The 20,823-nt window shown below is 46.6% G+C and overlaps 1 protein-coding gene across 20 annotated transcripts in view; it reads left to right on the forward strand.

The window, feature by feature from the left end:
• LOC144125775 (protein boule-like) overlaps positions 1-20,823 on the forward strand; it is a 59,454-nt gene that overhangs the window by 24,024 nt on the left and 14,607 nt on the right. For 4 of the 20 annotated variants that reach the window (XR_013313415.1, XM_077659470.1, XM_077659479.1 and 1 more), the window contains exons 8-10: positions 2,549-2,665; positions 3,871-3,909; positions 8,689-8,941. Coding sequence is in view for 19 of the 20 variants with exons in the window: in XM_077659470.1 (XP_077515596.1) it covers positions 2,549-2,665; positions 3,871-3,909; positions 8,689-8,941 (409 nt within the window). In the remaining variant the exon portion in view is untranslated. Of the gene's footprint in view, positions 1-2,548; positions 2,666-3,870; positions 3,910-8,658; positions 8,951-20,823 lie in introns of all 20 variants that reach the window. The other 16 variants (XM_077659467.1, XM_077659477.1, XM_077659476.1 and 13 more) reach the window with 5 other exon arrangements.

Consider the following 20,823-nt stretch of genomic DNA (forward strand, 5'->3'; position numbering starts at 1 on the left):
ATGTTCTATGAAAACCAAAATGATGGCTAGCACTCTAAGTCATGCCTGTTCCAGAGACTTGGGGGTGTCTTCAACGTGTAGTCGGACGTCATGGGAACGCGGAGGTCGTAAGTTAGGTTGCAGCAAAAAAAAAAAAAAAGAATGTAAACAAGGCAGGAATTCAGGCGGGGGAGGGGCTGAGCCCCCTCATGAGAATACTTGGGGGGGCTCTGGCCCCCCCTGCCCCCCCTGTTCCGGCGTTCCTGGCTGTTTTCTAGTTGCTGCCACAGATGGTGCTGTGATCTCGGGGTGGTAGCAGACCTCACGAAATCTCGAAACGTGATGAGTAAGAGCTAACGCTCTTAAAAAATGCATGCTTGAAGCTTGCACCAGATATCCGGGAACCAACTATTCTGATACTTTGCTCCGCAGTGCTCCAATTCCTGACTCTGAAAAAGTGGACTGCATCCAATTGTAACAGTGGACTAGTGGGGCACGTTGACAACTTTAAACAATTCTATTCACACCAGACCAGTTCAGCGAGAAATTCGTAGATGTGCTTAACGACCTTAAGGCTCACCGCTTTGTGAGCAAACAGGCATGTTACTTGTGGGAGTTGAAAAGAAATATGGGGTAACATGAGGCAATAGTCCTCATGGACTTTGCCAAAAATTAGTTTCATTGTGCAAGACTCTTTGCAGTTCTATCATTGGATGAGCACTCTGGCCTCAGTACACCTTGTTGTAATTTACTTTCGTGAACACGAAGCCACCACGCTAGAAACTGCAAAATCTTTCAGCTGTATTTCTGATTGTCCTGAGCATGACATGGTGCCTGCTGCTGTATTTGATTGAAGTAATTAGGATACTGAAGCGAGACTTTCCACAATTTAAACATGTTCATTACTTTTCTGACGGAGCATCATCATAGTACAAGAACAAGAATTCTGCAAACCTTTGCTAACTCGAAAATGATTTCAACATTTGCGCTCATGGAGTTTTTTTGCAAGTTCCCATCGTAAGAGGGCTTGTGATGGTGTTTGGGCCACTGTGAAGTGGTTGGCAACAAAGGCGAGTCTCAGAAACCCTCTTCACAACCAAATCATGGCTCCTTCTCAGTTGTATAGCTGAGCCAGAAATAACAACGGAGGTATTGCGATCTCTTAGGTACCACAAGAAATGGTTGAAAATCGAATCCAGCTCGCCCCAAGATTAAGTTCAGCAGCCCCTGTCAAAGGGACACTGCTTTCACTATTTCGTGCCATCATCACCTATCAAGCTATGTGCTGGACTCCTACTCATCGACACAAGAAATTGCACTGATTAAATCAGATAATATCGCATTGCAACCAGCAGGGTGTAAGCCTCTGGCGGCTACAAAGAGTCTGGTATCACATCGTGCTGCTGTGTCACAGATTCCTTCAACACCAGATCTATCTGGTCATTTTCAGATCAGCCGCTGACAGGCTCTTATGCTGGTATAAGTCTGTCATGGCGCTGATAAGAATATCTGATTGCAGCAAAAACTAACTCACTGATGCATGTGTTGGCCCGGCAGCGCTAAGAAAATCTTTCCCCACGAATCTTTCCCCACCACATTGTTCTGATGCCTCCCTGCAGTGGAAGCCTAACTTAGGAATGAGAGCTGTAAATTTTGTCTGGCTACACTGTCGACAGTGCCGTGCTCTGCAGTGAAGAGGCCCCGAAAGAAAACTCTGCTTATGGTGCAAGAACTCAACTTCAAAAATTTTTCCTCTCCTTAAATAAAATTAATTTTCATTAAAATTTCAAAAATGCAAGGCAACAAACTGTTCTCTAAATTTGCATTTCTGTTCTGACCACGTCGGGGTGAAATAAACGGGTGTTTATGGTTCAAGAAGCACTTTTCTGCAACTTCAGTGTATTTTTTTACTTCAATGTATTCAGTCTCATCAGCTGTAACAGTTTGTATAGTTAATAGACACCTAGGGAAGCAAAACTGCTGTTGCCTGATTTCCGAGAGCAAGTTGATTATTAAAAAAATAAATGACAAAATTGTATCACTTAATTTCATTTAAATTCTTTAAAATATATATCTTGCAAAAATAAATGATCCAAATTATACAAAAAGCCGGAATCTGCACAAATGTCATTAAAAAATTTGAAGTGTCTAAAAATTTGGATTTTTTCCAATCATTGAACTGTGCCTCGTTTCATATCCTTTCGAAATATTCAAACTGTGCTCACCTCGCAAATATGTTTTGGCAAAAATATTTTAGAATAAATTTTTAAAAATCTGAGATGGTCAAGTGCACAGTGTTGGGCATTTGGCGTGAATGACTTGCTAGTGAACTTCCTACTTGATTAAAATGTTTGAATCTTTGCCTTCTTTTCTTTTTTCTTGCTGATAGAGTTATAACGGCATTTTCTCAGCACTTGAATATTGTTATAGATGGGTTCGACCGTGTTATGCAGTTAATTTAAGTAGTTTTCGTACATTTGTATGTGAAATCTTGGAATGTAATTATAGGTTCTTGATATCTTTTTATGCCCTTATTTTAAAGCATTCTTTTTATGCTTTTCTCTTCCAGGCTCCCACTCCTGCTGTATCTGCAGCTAACAGCACGGCAGCCACAGCTTCTGGATATCCCCTCATGTACCAGCCGCCCCTCTACTACCCGCAGCAGACTTTCCAGTACCCAAATGTGGTAGGCATATAGAAATACTTTTAGTATATATTACTACAATCAGGTGCTTGATTTAATTGTTCAGAATTGAGTTGAGCTTAACTTTTGTGCTCTGCGTGTCATATTTGGTTAAGAACGAGGTGACCGTGCAGTAAGCAGCAGCTGCTTAACATGTTCAATGCTGCAGCAGTTGTTGGAGCCGTAATCCCTGTGCATGGTAGCCCACTGGTGGGGCACCCTTAAATTTTTAATAAGAGTAATTACTCATTAGCATTGAACCAAGCATAACCATTTGGCTACAAAGGAAAGCTATATAGCTTCCTCGGAAACCGCGCAAAATTCATTGCAATCCGGGATTCAAGCCCTTTCCTTTGCAGCGGTATGGCTGTGCTTGAGTGGATGCTAATGTGTAATTATTCCTTTATTACAATTCTACTCCACTTTGGGGGATTCTCTAAACATTGGACCAAATTACTACTTTGAGTTCATCAATTCACTCATGGGTGGATGCTGATGAGTAATTGCTCTTATTAAAATCTACTCCACCTTGGGGGATTCCTCCGCGCTTCGGACCTTTCTTTGGTGCAGCATGACCCACCAGTGAGGCACCGGTGAAAGCATTTTGTTTGAGCTGCCAACAGGTGGAAATAGCGATCTTGCATGCATGCTTTTCGTGTGCTCGTTTAATCTTGCTGAGCGGTCCCACTGCTTCATCGCATGACTTTTTTTTTGGCTGCAAAGCTTGCATACATGATAGGATGCCATTTTAACTGCCGAACAATGCTTAGACTGCTACATCTGTCATCGTCAGCCCAACTATGTCCACGGCAGGGAAAAGACCTCTTCCAAATTGACTTCGTCACCCTTCCCTTATCCCTGCAAAGATCCTAATCTCATCCGGCCACCTGACCCTCTGCTACGCTTTCCTTCTCTTGGAATCTACTTCCTTAGTTTAAGGAGCCATTGGTTATCTGCTCTTCGCATTACGTTGCTAACGTCCATTTCCTATTGTTTCCAACTAGAATATCATTCTCTCTCATTTGTATTCTACCCTCTCTATTCTCTCCCTCTCTCGTAACTTTGCCCCTGTCAATGTCTTTGACAAGGGCAAAGTTTTTGAACCCTTCATGCACCATGTAATGCAGGTGTAACATATCTTATTTTTCAGATAAGGTGGTCTCTGCTTTGGTTATGCTGACCTGTTTTTTTTGTTTGTTATTTTGCAGTGGAATGCACCAAATGGACAATGGAGATGGGCTGCACCGGTAAGTTTTCGGTTGCAGTGTTTTTTATTCTTGCAAAAGGCTGATCTCATTTAGCACCTTCTTATGCTTTCACCAATGGAATTCTGTAGGCAGACATGGTACTTGTGGTTGCTGCCATGGTAATCACTTTCTTTGTTCATTTCTGCAGCAAATCATATCTGGTAGCATATATATGGATAACCTAATGATATGCAGAAAATATAATAATATGCAGGTGCCGCTTGCCATTTCTGTCTAAAAAAAAATTCTACTTCAGCACGTACTCTGTGTGTTGTCATAAATGAAATCTTATCATGCCCGATCCGGCCATCACAGCAAGCTAGCCTGGAACCAACACAATCTCATCCTATGCTGTATGGAGCACATTCTTCCGTTCTTCCGGTTTTCTCCTGCACAGTATGCATCGGTCGCTAATTCCAAAGCCAGGTTGCACATTACAAGCTGAAAAAACTTAAGGGAACACTTAAGCTCTGCTTTAAAGGTAGGACACAATAGCATTAATGGCTCCCTTCAGTGGCCTTGGGTCCTCTTTGCAGATCACTTCATCTAGGTTCTGCCTACATTCTCATATATGTAGAATTGGTTGTTCTCTACTTTATATTCATAGATTGTGGGGTGCCTTTATACCAGTTCTGGCGCAGTGGTGCAGCGGTAAACTGATATGCCACTGCTCCAGCAGTTGTCTCCTTCAAACATGGCCACTGGTGGGGCTTGTAAAACTCTGGTTGCTTTTCCATAGCAACCTCTCACGACCAGTCATTAACTTGTGCAAGGTCACGTGACCTTGTTGCCAGGAGGGCAACCTGCTTATTCGCTCACAATTCCGATAACGCTGACACTGGATTTTCTTCAGAATATGAGCCTTAACGCTATCACATTAAAAAGCATGTGCACATTCTTCAAATCTGCATGTTTGTAAGATGGATGCTGTACCGTACAGCAACTTGCCTTCACCATCCTCCATGGTGACACCTGCGTCCCACAAAGGCACTCTCTCTTGCACTACGTATATGCTGAACTTGCCGAGTGTGCAGAGTGCCAAGTGTGGACAGCGTTGAAGTGTCTGGGCACGTTATGCGCCTTAAGGCTGCTGCTGCTCACTGCTCGGCAAAGGCGGCACCCTAACAGAAACTAGGTGTCATAGACGCTTAAGTGATCATATTTGCTAGTATAAATTTCATGACTGGCTGATATATGTGCCATAATTAAAAGCGACCTTTGATACACGCCAGGCCTAAATGCCCTTCTGGGGTCACAATCGGCGTTTTGATTGTGACTGCACACTACTTGCATTGCTTTGTAGCCAAGGCAGAAGCAGGCAGAAGGCTCGACCGTATCTCTGTTTTGCTAGAATTTATTCTTTACCACAATCAAGAGTGGGTGAAGTGAGTGTGAGATGTTGGCGGCTTGTAGGGCAGCAGCACTGGTGGAACACCTCCTTCTCCTGGTGTGGCTCCGTCTTCGCCTCTGGAATCAGATGCTGTCGCAATGCACTCGGGGCCACGGCAGCCCTGCCTGCTGAGAGACCGAACTTTCTGATCCAGAGCACCAACCTGTTTCCCCTTCTCTGTCTTCCTGCCTTTGCTCTCCTTTCTCCGTGCTGCCACTGCTTGTGCTACTGCTGCTGCTGCTGCTGTTCTCCACGTGTTGCCTCCTGCCTCCTTGGCACTGCACTGCAAACCACTTTCGTTCTCTACATGGGACCACCAGGCACACTTTGCAGGTCTGGATGTCTCTCTCTCTCTCTCTCTCTCTTTCTTTTTCTGTTTATATTCAGTCTGTTCTAACCCTTCCTAACACTTTGTGAAAGCCTTATGCCTAGCCATTGGCCCAATCAGGAGAACAGTTGTCATCTTGCTATATTGTAGCTGTAAAGCCAAAGATTGTCAGTAGCCGCTGGGGCTGTTGGTTCGGTTTGCTGCCATTACTGTACTCTGCAGGACAAAAAAAAAAAAACTGCTTTTTATTGTGATATTTGGAGGGCTGGTTCTTTTGCCTAAGTGCACTTTCCATCGTGATGAAAGGTCACCAGGTGTGAGCTGTGATGGAGAACATTAGTATAGCACATTAGAGAGCATAACAACACTCTATTTCTTTAGCTTACTGTATCAGTGTTTGCATAGGTGTTTGAGGTAGCTGTATTCAGTCGACAGAGAAAATGTCTGGTAGGTCATACCAGAATGGAGGCTAGGTTGGAGGTTTTTTGTGTGGTGCATAATGATTATGGGTGTGCAGATATTGAAATTTTCAAATACGAATTGAATATGCATATGGAGAAAAAATATCCTTGAGTATTCAATTCACTGTCAGTTTGGTATGAAAAAATTTTCAGGAAAGATAAATGGGAAAACATAATTGCCCCTTACCCCCTTCTTTTATTTCCGAAATGGTGTATGGTCCTTTGCAACTGAAATTGAACAAAACTGGACCAACTCGGCACCATAAAAAAAATGTGCAAAGAAGTTCATGCTGATTACACAGCATGAATGTATGCAGTCTGTAATATGGCCAAGTAAACTGAGTGACAAAACGGAGAACATGAATTGACACTTGACTTTCAACCAAAAATAAGTTATGGGTAGTAAAACAGCAGTCTGTATATGGCCAAGTAAACTGAGTGACAAAACGGAATACATGAATTGACACTTGACTTTCAACCAAAAATAAGTTATGGGTAGTAAAACATTGTTAATTTGAACTTAAGAGACTGGAAGAAATGCCCGGAGACCAAATTATCAAATGCCCCTCTCCCCTATATGGGAAAAAAAATTATGGGAGACCTGAGCAGTTCTTGTGTGGAAATGCGAGAGGAGAGCCTGTAACTGGGGTCAGTAGACACCTCAATCATACTGCGATTAGGGGGTGGCATCCACCTACAGATTAAGGCAGTTATATGCCTTTCGTTTTCTCAAAGGGGAAGGTTGATTTCGAGGAAAAAAAAAAGGTGCATTACTGGCTCCCTGGGTCAGGGGACAGCTCATTCTCAATTTGAGGTACATAGTGTTGGGAGCGCCAGCCTGTTGCTTCAGGAAGGGTGAAGACCTCATTGCATGCTGCATTTTGGCCACAGGTTTCTGATGGCGGGGTTTTCGCACAATGAGCCAAGTAATGCTTTTGCATTAAAAAATGCCTTAAATGCGAAAGTGGGATGAAAGCGCGTGAGAAGGCCCCTAACACAAGCAGCGAACAGCCCGTGGCGAATGCGCAGTTTTAGTGTGCTATAGTCGAATACAACTCAAGAACGAAGGGGCAGATGTCCCTCAGAGGGGGCCGTCCTGCCTATGGCGTCAATCGATTTTCGTGATACCACGGCTGATACATGGTTAATCCTCTTTCATCTGCCGTCCCCTATGATGTCATGCTAGCAGGTCCAATGGAGATTGACCACGTCGTCATGAGAATCCGTCGGCACCATTGGCATGGGGGACATCCCTTGAGGGCATCTGTCACTTCGTTCTTGAGTTGTATCCGATTATAGAATTACAAAGTTCACTTGAGTGAGGGGGGTGCACATTGGCATAGTCACAGCGAGACTGCCTGTAAAAGAAAAAAGACGAATGACCGGCGATGCATCAGTTGGTGCCCAAAAATGGTGCGCAGCTGGTTTCGGACAGCTGGCAAGTGTGCAGCCAATAGTCAGTCACCACGAGCTGGCAATGAAGCTCAGAAACTGAAACAGTGTGGCTAGGCTGTTTTTTGGCATAGCGAAAAGGGCCTTCCTATAGTCGCCACGCCTGCCGCTTTGCGCATGTAAGAGGTGCACGGCCTACAATGCACTATATGCACTATGCAATAGCCGGTATGTTTACTCGATCGCTTGCTCTGCCATTGTGGTACCTCGAGTCCACCGTCCTTCAGGAGCCTCGTGCGAAATTCCATAAATGGGCTTTCCCCGTATATTATATTTGATAAAAACAAGATGGGGATGCTAACGCTCGAAGAATTATGAAGGTGGCAGGACGAGTGCCATGGGATTGGACGTGAAGTATGAAGCATATTATGGCAGGATAAACCAAACACTGCATGCTTTGCATAGTGATTATTCAAAGTGCGTGGTCAGCAGTCTTGTTTTTATCAAGTGTAGTGTATGGGAAAGCCCACTTGCAGAATTTCGCATAAGATCCAAGTCTAGCAGTATGCTAATATGACTGGTCCACACGATAAACAATGGAGAAGAAAACGAAGAGCACACGTTTCTACCATTTTCTCAACACTTCCGTCTCGATCTCCTGCCCATAAATCGTGGTTTGGCAATGGTTGGATTTATGAAAATTGGCAGCGTTCGGTTGCTGCTGAATATTTTAAATTCTTTTATATCTATTTCTTGAACCAAATATGAGCAGAATAACAAAACATATTCGATTTGTATTTTAAATTTCTTGGCGCACACCTAATGATTTTCTTTCGGGACGTACTGTTGAGGTCAGTCTCTGAACCCCCTCTTGGAGAGGCATCGGACTTTTGACCACAGTCGCACCGGTCTCAAAACCAGGAGTGCATAGTCAGGTGATGCTCATATGCAGCACAACGGTGGGGGGTCAAACCGACTGTGCATCTATGCGTTTTTCTTGAGGCAAAAAAATGAAAAAGATGCAACACTGAGACACCTCATTCCTTGTTAGGCCTAATTTTGTTTCAGTGGGCTTTGAGCTCTTGGCAGTGTATCATTACTTGTAATTCGGTAACTTGTTTGTGCCTTTAAAGAGCAAGGTGTTCCAAAGTGGTGACTACAATTGCTGCTGTTGTCAGGCTCTGCTCTGCAACACTCTTTCTTCACAGGCTGCAAGCCATCCTACTGCTGCACACCCCACGTACCTCTACCCAGCTGCCATGGTGGGTCCTAATCACAATGGCCTAATGTCCAGTGAAGGTCAGGAGTATCAGGATCCAGCCATCGTGGAGACTGGCTCTGAGGTAGGTGCTGCCCTCATGCCGAGCACACCAGCGCGCAAGCAGGACGACGGTGGCGGCACCCCAACTCCTTCCTCCCTCCTGGCCTCTGTCTCCTCATCGGCATCGTTGGGCAGCTTCTGTGAGTCTGGTTGGTAGGGCTCTCTGCGTGGTCCCCCGTCTGTCTTCTGTCAGCAGTGCAACTTCGTGACGCCTGCAGCTAACAGCTTTATTTGTGTTGTCTCTAGTTGTCGTGTGTGGTCATTGGTGTCATGGCTCAACTAATTAATGCTCACCTTGGTGGTAGGCATTGCCTGGTTGCTTCATCTTCACTCCTCTTGCTGCCACAGTGCCACTACGTTCCTTGCTCAGCTGTCAATCTTGCAGTGACGACTGTACATGCATCTGGAGCCCTTGTCAATTTAACATCTTCACCACATTGTGAGAGGCGATGCTGCGCTATCTGGGACAGCTTCACTGTTTCACAGGGATAGTTGTTTGAAGGGAGGAATCCCCAGATCCTTGACATTAGTTTAGACTGAGTGGAGGGTAGGTTTACGGGAGGGGGATATAACACGTGCAGCACCGCTGCAGGGCGTGCAGTGCCACAGCCTGGGTTTGAGGAGGAAAGCGTAGCACCATAGAGGCACAGCACAGAGGGTGAAGGAAATATTTAGCAGCTTTGATTCCGTGAAGTCAGGGTGAGAGGAAATGTAGAGACACAGTGTGGGTGGTGAGGGTTCGCAGCTTCAATGCAATGCATTGGGAAAGGGTGAGGCACCACAGTGCGACGCAAGAGAGCACTGCACTAGCAGTGCATTATGGAAAGGCTGTCTGGCAGGGAGGGATGTTACATAGCGCAGCATGACTGCTACCACTGGGTCCTTAGCATAGCATAAACATTTTGTGGGGCCATTTTGTAAATAGTTTAAACATTAGCATATGTGAGAGTGGTGGTGCTCTGTCTGCCTGCTTTTGTTGTTCGTCCTTCGTCAACGGTCCATCGTCTGTTAACCATCCTTGGAGGGGGCTTCTATATTGAGTGCACTGGGGTGTTATTAGTATGAACAATTCAGCATTGTACCTGGCACTACCTTGAGTGCTCATGTGACAGCAAGCAAAATTCTTCCAAATTCTTTGGTGCATGCTGACTTACTGTACAGTCATGCACTTGACTGCGTCGTGGAAGCTTCTGTGGTATCAGCTTGAGACTAAATGGATGAGAGCTCTTACTCCATCTAAAGTCTTTCTATGTTGGGCTTCTGTCACCATCATTTGTGGACTAACTTGTGCGCAACAAGACAGCATGAACTTATGTTGTTGCGGCCATAGCCATGCAGTATGTGCATTGGTGTGTCAGTTATATTATGGCATTCACTCATAGAGCACGTGTGCTGTGTGCCGCTTTCATTTCAGCTGCAGTCGGTCTTTGTTGTGCGCAATGCACTATGCGTGCAGTGTGTATAGCTGCCTAGTTGTTTGAGCTTTGTGCTGGTGTTGTACATGATGCGCACCCATTTGACTCATTTGAAAAGGACTCTGTCGCGGCACTGGCACTAAAAACTCTAATGGGATATTTTTCCCCGTGGTGCCTTGACCCCCCCCCCCCCCCCCCCCCCCCTTTTATTAATGTAAAAGCATGGCTGCCGGCTGGGATTATGTAGAACATGGTCCATAAAAAGGAGAATAATTAATTATTGGAATTTATTTATTTAATTTATTCTTTTAAAGACTCAAACTCCACATTGCGTTGTATATGTTTGCACTAGCATAGTGCTCTTGAAAATACCGTATAAACGCGTGTAAGGGCCGCACTTTTTTTCCCAGATTCGGGGGGCAAATTTCGGGGTGCGGCCCATACACGCAATTTTCGAAAAAAAAATTTTTTTTTCAAGTGAAAGCAAACCAATCTGGAATGCGCGGCATTTATTTACCGTTCAGGCATCACTCACGGAGTCTTCAGACTCCGAGCTGGTGCTGTGTTCAGGTAAATGTTCAGCCCACAGAAAGTTGTCTTCGGTCCCGTCTAAACTGTTTGAAATTCCGGTCACTTTGAAACTCCGGGTTACAATGTCGGTCGACACGGAATTCCACGCGGACAAAATCCATCCAAGCACAGTCGCGAGCGGTGCCCTCTTAAGCCGCCCTGTCGGCGTCTCGTCGTGATTGCCATTGGCCATCCATTCCGAATACTGCCATCGAAATTCAACCTTAAAAGGCCGATTGACGCTTACATCCAGGGGTTGCAGCATGCCGGTGAGGCCGCCCGGTATCACGGCCATGTCTGTGTGGATACCGCGCAGGCGTTCCTTAACCCTACCCGTCAAGTGACTACGGAAGCTGTCCAAGACGAGGAGCGATCGTCGGGCCAGCATGGCGCCTGGGCACTTCTCCCAAACGCTTTTTACCCAGTCGAGCACAAGCTCATCGTCCATCCAGCCCTTTTCTTGGGCGCGAACTACAATTCCCTTGGGGAAAACGCCTTTAGGAATCGTTTTTCTTTTCAGGATGACATAGGGGGGCAGCTTCCGCCCGTCTGCGGTGACGCACAGCATAACGGTACACCGTTGGCGCTCCGCGCCGGTTGCCTGAAAACACTCTTCTTTCCTTTCAGTTCAACTGTGCAGCTCTCGGGACAGTCGAACCACACGGGGGTCTGGTCGGCGTTCACTATCTGCGAAAATATATAGTTGTGCTCACGACGCAGACCGATGACATACTTCTGAAAGCTGAGCACCTTGTCGGTGTAGTCGGGGGCAGCCGCTGGCACAGCGTGGTCCTTCGCCGAAATGATAGGCCCTTCCTCTTCAGAAATCATCGTACCCAGCCGGCACTAGCCTTGAAGTCCTCGTGCGGTATGGTTTTAGCACGCGCCAAGGCTTGTGCCCTCACGCGCAGCATGTCCGTTGTCAACGCGTAGCCGTTGTTCCGCACTTCCATTGAATAGCATAGCAGCTCTTCTTCTAGCTCAGGAAATTTGCATGGCTTGCCTCAGAAAGCGCGCTTTTTGGAGCTGGTATTCTTCAACGCATCCCTTTGTCCGCACCACCGTCGGACACACTTCTCGTCCACGTCAAATTTTCTGCCCGCGGCACGCTTGCCGTGTTCGAGAGCGAACTCCACTACTTTCAGTTTAAAGCCCGCCGTGTAGCTGTTGAGGTGCTTGCCCATCGTGCAACAGTGACAATGCTCGGAGGCAGTTCATGAAAAAGTGAAGAACGACAGCGCACGAGAGCAACAACTATGCCGAGCGACCACGCTAACACAACCACCAAAAAACGCATGCTTTGACAGCCAGAACAGAACAAAGTTAGACCTGGCGATACCGATGCCGATACGGATAGCGGAAGTACAGTAGCAGAAGCTCGCGGCAGAAGAAAAGATGATGATGATGACCCGTGGCCTCGGGCGCCATCCATGGGCGGCACCTCGAAGCTCCTGTGCGCATGTATTTCGAAGGCTATTCTTGCGTGTTTCCTGGAAAGTTTGGGTGCGGCCCTTACACGGCTTTTTTTTTTTTTTTTCAAATATTTCCTTTGGGAATACGGGGTGCGGCCCTTACACGGGTGCGGCCCTTACACGCGTTTATACGGTACCTACTACTGATGTCAAAATTTAGTCATCAGTCAAGCTTACTGAACCTGACGGTAGTGCGGATTACACTTGTTTTATCCAAGGTTCGTGGTAAGTGGACTTCCCATATTGTAGCCAAAAATAAACAGTAAAAGAAAAGGAGCATTTATTTCTTTAAAATTCTTTAAAAAAATTGTTATTCGCGTCTTCTTCATCGCAGTAGACCCTATCACTGTATTTTCTAAGCTCTCCAATGCGGTAGTAATGTGCTCAGGGTGTCTATTAACCGGGAAAACCGGGAATTCTCAGGGAATTTGGATAATCTGGAAAAACTCAGGGAAAACGCAGGGGATTTGTGCTTATATCAGGGAAAATTAGCTGCAGTTTTACATAAAATAAACTAAAATCGCGATAATGCTGCCTCGTATAAAAAATGCGGACTGGCATTGCATGGATTGTCCAGTGCGGCGTTATGCGTCCTCCCCTCAGCGACCGCTGGCCTCAAACGTTGTGCTGTCAAGTGGAGCATCCCAGCAAGTCGTACAACGTCGAAAGCGGACACTTTCCTGCGCTTAGCCGGCGCTGTGGCCTACGGCAGAGAGCGCGCTTCCTGCGGTTCGCATGTGTGCTGTTTGACGGCCAGCGGCCTCTCCTTGTTTTCCTGTGTCTCCGAGTGGATAGCTCCAACAAGGCGGCAGGAAGTGTGAGAACCAAGACCTAGTGAGAACTTGTGATGGTCCCAAATGAACTCTTCCTCCCTGCGCATCTCCTTGATGAAAGCGTCCATTTCTGCTGCAGGGGGTGCACGTACGCGATGCAGGCGTCGCAGCTTTGGCAGAAAGGGAAATAGTTTCGCACCTTTTTGCGATCTGTCGATGCTAGAAAGGCAACGAATTCTGTCTGTACTTAGCTGCACCATTTTGAACTGACTTAGTTTTGTAGACTGCTGTGGTGCCGTAGGCAAGCTGAGTGCGACATGCCAAACATGACGCCTTCAAGTGTACTTTCGTCGAGGACTGGACGAATGCGAAACATTGCGAGCTTGCAGCCTGGATTAGGCCCACCGAAAGTAACCCGAACGCAGCGTACTGTGCACTGTGCAGAAAGCAGTTTTCGCTCAGCAACGTGGGAAGAAGAGCGGTGACAAGACACACTGACAGTAAGAAGCACCGACTGGCCATTACTGGAGCCGGGACACCCTCTGTAGCCTAGTTTTTGACACCGTCGACCCCCGTTGTGACCAACGCTGGGCAAGTGCCGCCAGTTTCTGCGCATCCTTCAAGTTCTTCAACTACTGCGACGGACGTCCAACCCGATCGTACAGCAAAGGATATCTTTCAGCATGACTTAAATGCTGAAGTAATATGGTGCCTCAACACTGTCATGACGCAAATATCACTCCATGCTGCTGCGGCATCGATTTCTGTGTTCCCTTTGATGTTCCCATCATCAGCTACAGCCAAGCAGATGCAGCTTGGCAAAGACAAAGTAGGATATACGTATTTATTCGAATCTAAGCTGATAGTTTTTTTTCAAATAATCGTATTCCACACATAGGGTCGGCTTAGATTCGAGGATTTTAAAAACGCGCCAGTTTTTCATTGAAACTGCTAAATGTGGTGTATAGCTAGCGCCATGTAGAAAAGTCAGTATCGCAGCCGCTACTAGTCGTGCCAGTACCCAACCGTACACAAGCGAGGTCGCCATTTTGACCTGTGTCGTGTCGGCCGTATCGGTGTGCGGCGGGGTGTTATCGCGATGGCACCAAGCAGGAGATGCCACTACAGTACAGTGAACTAGAATATGGGCAGCGTGCTCACTGGCCGGGCTGGAGTGAAGCCGCCACTGTCGCAAAACGGCTGCGGCGCTGCTGTCATGTTCACTGTAGGAAGGCAGGGAAAGCGGTCCAGGCGTATATGGGATAAAATGCCGTGTTACTACCAAAAGATCGTGCCTTCGCGGACTAAACTAGTTTGCATCATGTGTATTGTTCAACATTAGCAGTTGAAAGTTTAATAATATTCTCATTCGCGCAAAGGCAAGGCAGAGTCAAGCGCGTAGAGAGCAGCTGCACAGCGGCCGTTACTTTGCGATTCCAAGAACTCATCAGCTGAAATTGCGGACTCGACGCTCCGCATCGTCCGACCAACGCGAGCATATGCTTTGAGCACACCAGTTCGGCTACGGCGTGTCGCTTTATTCCTAATTTTAAAATAGCCAAATGTCGCTTCAGATCAATGCTAATGGCGGCTGTGAAACTTCACACATGCTCGCCCATTTAAATCTGGCGTTCCACTACCATGCAGTTCATTTCGCAACTCGCTCGCTCTTTTCAAATTGCCTGTGCCCACCCATCACTTTGAACTTGCATGCTGTAACTCCTCTGCCATAGCATCAGCCTAAACGTGTTCAGCAGATTTGAAATTATGGTTTATGGGGGTTTAACGTCCCAAAGCAACTCAGGCTATGAGAGACGCCTTAGCGAAGGGCTCCGGAAATTTATACCACCTGGGCTTCTTTAAGGTGTACTGACATCGCACAGTACACGAGCCTCTAGAATTTCGCCTCCATCGAAATTCGACCGCTGCGGCCTGAATCGATCCCGAGTTTTTTGAAAATTTAGAATTAAACAGCAACTGTTCATCTTCAAATGGGGCAAAGACAAAGTTATTTATATTGTTTGAGATAAGCGCACAGAGAAAGCAAGTGTCGCAGTGGTTCAGCTACGGCTAAACTTAAGTGCTTGGCCCGTTCACGTATGTCGGGCCTTTCAGTGTTCGCTCTTTTCACAAAAAAGTGAAGCACGACTACGATGTAATATTTTTAAATTTTATTTGGAAAGAACTTCTGCGTGAAGATGGCAACGGACCTCTTTACACAGCCTTGCCCTGACCACATCCAGCACATCAAATATGCTCTCTGAATGGAGTTGGCTTTGGCTGCAGGATTCTGTAAAAAGGTTCTCAAGCTTCAGCACAGAATCATAGAGCTGTGCAGAAGGGTACATGAATCCTACCTTGTCGTAGTATTTTGTGTACCTTGCAAGTTGAAAACTGTGATCAGTGGCTGATATATTTAGGAGGCCAATGCCTATTTCACATTGTTCCTTTAAGACACATTTTCGTGCTACATAGCCTGCGATATGAAAAACTGGTCGTGAGTCACTCTTGGCTACATGCTAACTATGATCACGGCATGCTCCAGGCTGATCAACCGGCAACTTCACTATCGTTCCTGCTGGCATGCGAAGTTCAGATATCTCAGCAGCGTTTTTATCCTCCACATTAAGCAAGGAGGCCAATATTGATAGGATCTTCAGTTTCCCTGAGAAATGCATTTCACCAAGCCAAAAATGAGACAGTTTACTATGATTAAAAACTGCGATTATGATTATTAATACTATAATTAAAAACTCAGCACGCTGAAGAGGGCTACCTTCGGACCACCTTTCCTGTAGGCATATCCGGTATCAAAACCCGGCACGAAGCAATGGTCCTGCAGGCGACCCGGCATTTTTTTTTCTTTACGGAACACTCTCTCAATCTATCCAGGATGCTACATCCTTGCATTGCAGGTTCGTGGGGGACGAAATAATGATCTAAGCACGCCACTGAATCCTCCAAAGCAAGCACAAAGTGAGCACAACACACAACAACGACCAAAAAATGACTCCCAAGCGCGTCACCGTGCCGTGGTGACTACAGTGTTTGGAACAGCAGCGGCGCCTAGCGGACAAGCGGGAAACTAAAAAATGTCGACATCGGCAGCTTCACCTCAGCCTATGGAGACGTGGCGCAGTGAGCACGCTACCCAATATTCTAGTTCACTGTAACTACAGTGCCGCTTTCAAGTGAAAAGTTGTGATAGCCGCAGAGGCATAGTCGAACCTTCAAACCGGGCGGGACTTCGGCATTTACGAGAAAAACGTCCGTCGTTAGAGGGGACAACGACAGCAGCTTTTTGCGTGCGCCGCAACGAGGATGCCATTTAGCGGACCAAAGAAAGGCCGTCACCACGTAGTGGTGACAGTTTTGGCAGACTTTGTTCGGGCGCAGAGAGCAGCTGCCCTTCCAGTGACAACAGAAGTGCTCCAAGCGAAAGCTTGGGAACTTTCGAGGGAGTGAGGCCTAACGCCAAAGGATTTCAAAGCCAGCCGGGGCTGGCTTCAGAAATTCATGAAGCGCTTCGGCTTCAGCCTCCGACGTCACACTTCAATCACCCAGAAGCTGCCAAAAGATTTCGAAGAAAAGCTGATAGCTTTTCAGCGCTATGTGCTGCGAAAGAGAAGCAGCAGGCTACAACCTTGGGCAAATCGGCAACGCCGACCAGATGGCTGTGTATTTTGATATGCCAGTGGCGTACACCGTGAATGAAAAGGGTGCCAAGGAGGCGAAAATGCACTCTGCGGGCTACGAGAAGCAGCACGCAACTGTGATGCTGTGTTGCACAGCTGATGGACATAAACTCCCTCCTTATATTATATTTAAAAGGAAGACACTGCCTGCTCGAGAAACTTTCCCAAGAAATGTCGACATGGATCTGGCTGGCGTAACTTAAAAGGTGGCCAGACTGCAGTACCAATGTTGCCAGACTGCACAGCAGATTTAGTACAGCCGAGTTTGACGGCCACAGTGTTGCGGTTAGCGGCCATGCGGCGTTGCTGCTTCCTCTCCACCCGCCTCCTCATGCACGCCCCCTCTCAGTCCCCTTTCAGATACCGCGTTTCACGGTACGTAATACGCGCGCTATAGCATGGCACGACTGAAACTTTCGCTCTTCGCGGTCGCTATAGCTGGTATGCATACGTGTCCGGCAGGCGTTGCATAATTCTAGCCAGCTTCCGACGGTCTCGGGAACGCCCAATTTCAGCTGCGCTGCTCTGACACAGCAAACTTTCGCTCTTCCCAGCCGCTATAGCCGGCATGCATGCGAATCCGGCAGGCTTTTCATAATTCTAGCACGCATCCGACGATCTCGGGAGCGCCCAATTTCAGCTGCACTGCTCTGACACCACTCAAACTTTCGCTCTTCGTCCGTCGGAAGCGTGCTAGAATTATATGCAACGCCTGCCAGATTCGTATGCATGCCGGCTATAACGACCGCGAAGAGCGAAAGTTTGTCGTGTCACGCTATAGCCCGCGCATTACGTAGCGTGAAACGCGATATGTGAAAGGGGATGGAGAGGGGGCGTGCATGAGGAGGCGGGTGGAGAGGAAGTGGCAAAGCCGCATGGCCGCTAACAGCAACACTGTGGCCGTCAAACTTGGCTGTACTACATCTACCGACAACGTGAAGGCTGCGCTCGCCCAGGCGAACACGGATCTCGCTGTCATACCGGGCGGCATGATGGGCCAGTTGCAGCCACTTGATGTCTGCATCAACAAACCTTTCAAGGATCGTCTGCGGAAATATTACACGGACTGGTTGACTTACGAAGACCAGATGCTAACGGCAACGGGCCGCATCAAACGTGCATCGCTATCGCAGCTGGCGAGCTGGGTAGCTGCAGCGTGGTACGACATCCCAGGTACTTTGATCGTGTGGGCCTTTAAAAAGTGCAGCATATCTAATGCGCTTGAATGGTACCGAAGATAGTGCACTGTTTGAAGGTGACAGTGGCAGGGAACACAGCAACGAGTCTAGCAGCGACGACGACGTTGAATGAGCTCTGCACGTTCAGATTCAATAAATGCTGTTTGCATTTTGTGAACGCTGTCCTAGCTTTTTTTGTTTGGCCTACATTTGAGGTAATATATATTTTTTTGTTGGCTTCGGACTTTAGGGAGTCGGCTTAGAATCGGGGTCGGCCTAGATTCGAGTAAATATGGTACTATTGTCGATGGCCTCGCACCTTTCTTCAAGGAGAACCTCATGTCGGAAGTAAGCCAAGCCTCCCACCTCGTCGTGGTGTTTGACGAATCATTAAACAAAGGTGCACAAAAAGGGCAAATTGACGTGTTGGTTCGCTTTTGGTCGGATGCAGAACATGAAAACGTGCTACTTGACGTCATGCTTTCTGGGGCACACGCGGTCGGAAGAATTGGTGTCCGCTTTTAAAACTTCCACAGATGGATTCTCCTGATCAAAAATTCTTCAGATCTCAATGGATGGGCCAAATGTAAATATACATTTTCTCAGTGAGATCAAACGAGCTTTGTGAATCCAGCAACGGCCGTCGTATTTTCGAAGTTGGTAGCTGTGGCCTTCGTGTTGTGAACGGTGCTTTCAAAACTGGACACGCGGCAACAGGTTGGCAACTCATGGAATTTCTTCGTGCTTTGTACAACTTATTCAAATGTGTACCTGTCCAACGCACTGAATATGCATGCATAACCGGGAGCAAAATTTACCCTATGAAGTTTTTCACTTCTACAAACTAAAGTTTCTATAATCTGCAGTTAGTCTGAATAGACTTGCCGAGAGGGAATTGCACTTGTGACCCTAAAGTTTAGTTCCCACACCATTGCGGTTACTGTCAGTAGATAAATTTCTCACGTTTGAAAATATTTGTTTCTGCATGCATCTTCCTTTTAGTTCGTATTTGAACATGTTCAATTCGATTCGCAGTTTGTTTTAGCATTTTTTCGAAGATATTCGATTTGTTATGCATTTTGCTAATCTCTCCCCTTTTTAGTGAAATAACACTACTCCTAACTATCCAAATAGGATTAAATCATTGTTTTTATTTTTTAACATGCTTACTGGAGAGTGATACCATCAGGTGGCTTTGTGTCAGCTTGTTTTCGCATAAAACAAAGTGCTGTGTCAGTCAGGGAATTTTACAAATGCACTCAGGGAAAACCTGGAAAACTCGGGGAATTTAGAAACGTCAACTTGGTAGACACCCTGGTGCTCCTCGCCAAGACCCTTGCTGCCAATAATGCTATTTAACTAATCGCATTTGAAACTTTCGTGGCAGCTGATGGTAGGTTGGCCTCCTCGTCATCGTCTTATCAGATTCTTGGCAGTCAGGGAGTTCTCGTACTTCGCGTACAATGGCTTTGTAAATATGCGGCTCTGCAATGTCCATCATCAACCGCACAAACGAAGTTGTCCTAGGCGAATTGGGCCAGCTGTGCATCAACGACACACTGCCACAAAACCAAGTGCATTTGAACACGTGGGCGTTCTACTGCATCTTTCATCGTTCTGGGGTCTATAAATCCTGCCCGTCTGAAACAATTCGTGATGCTCTCCACAGCCAGTTCCATACAAGTGGCCTTTATCATTTCCATGATGGCGAACCAAGACATTAAACTGAGATGTCGTCGTCTGGTTTGTCAGGTGCTCTCAGCATGCACTGTGATGTGCCTCCGTTACCCCGCCTTGAGCGCATGAATTATGCCTGTGTCCACTGGCTGGTCTTTCTTGTTGCATCCAATCGAATAACATGCTCACTGCAGTCAGGGAAGCTGGCACAGTTGGCGACCAGGACCAGAAAATTCCTTTTTTCCTTGCCATATAGTAGTCGGACTCAGGAAGCCACTAGGTGAGCAGTCGCACATCTTCCCTACCTTTTATCTGAATTCTTGCCTAGTAGCACACTAATCGAATGAAGAATAGTCCCTTGACATCCAAGTCTTTGTGTTGTGCCTGTACCTTACAAAATGTAGCTCCTGAGCATCGCAGCTTGTGAGACTTGCCAGCGCAAGCGCGGCTTTTCAACCAAGGCATACATTTTTGATGGCCAAATCTCATAAACAGTTTCGTTTGCATTGTGTGTCTCACCTTTATTATTGCTTTCTCAAGGCAACACATTCTTTCCGGAGAAAGAAGGGAGTTGTGTCGTGGGCTCGGAGGCGCTTTTCTGTTGCCGCTCCTGCAGGAAGCAAGATTTTTTTCAGCTGCAGGTTCAAGCTTGCGGTGCCTCCTCGTTCGCTCTGATAAGAGTTGTGCGGCCGCGCTTGTTTGTTGTATCTGAGACAGTGTCATTACCCTAATACATATTTTGACAGTGTGACCGCCCTTGTTCATTACAATTGAGTGTTCGTTATAAGTGAGCTCGACAGTACTTTTGTTGTGAGTTGGGTTTTGCTGCTCATGATGACGCGGCATCACAGTAACCCTAGCGCACTGAATGTATTTCTTCTTTTGTTTCTCAGAGTATGTGTCCTTGTCTTAGCTTGCAAGCATTTTAGTTAGCTGAGTGATGTAGCTAACCTGCACTTTTAGTGCTTTCGTTGGTATCTGTTACTGTTGGCTTTAGATCCTTTCTTGGTAGTCTCCTTTTTGTGCATCAGTGTACTTGTTGCTCACCGTGCCAGCTGCACATCTGGCTTTTGGAAGTTGCTTATCATTCTCTTGCTCATGCTCTACATTTTTTTTTAAGTGGGGACACCAAGGTCTCAGATTATTTTTTTTACAGTGAAGCTGTTAGTGGCTCATGTGGTCTGTGAGCTTTGTCAGTGTAACACCTTAACATAGGGGTGCGCAAACTATATTACAGAAAAG

The sequence above is a fragment of the Amblyomma americanum genome, chromosome 3 (genome assembly GCF_052857255.1).
Source record: "Amblyomma americanum isolate KBUSLIRL-KWMA chromosome 3, ASM5285725v1, whole genome shotgun sequence".
Taxonomy (NCBI): domain Eukaryota; kingdom Metazoa; phylum Arthropoda; class Arachnida; order Ixodida; family Ixodidae; genus Amblyomma; species Amblyomma americanum.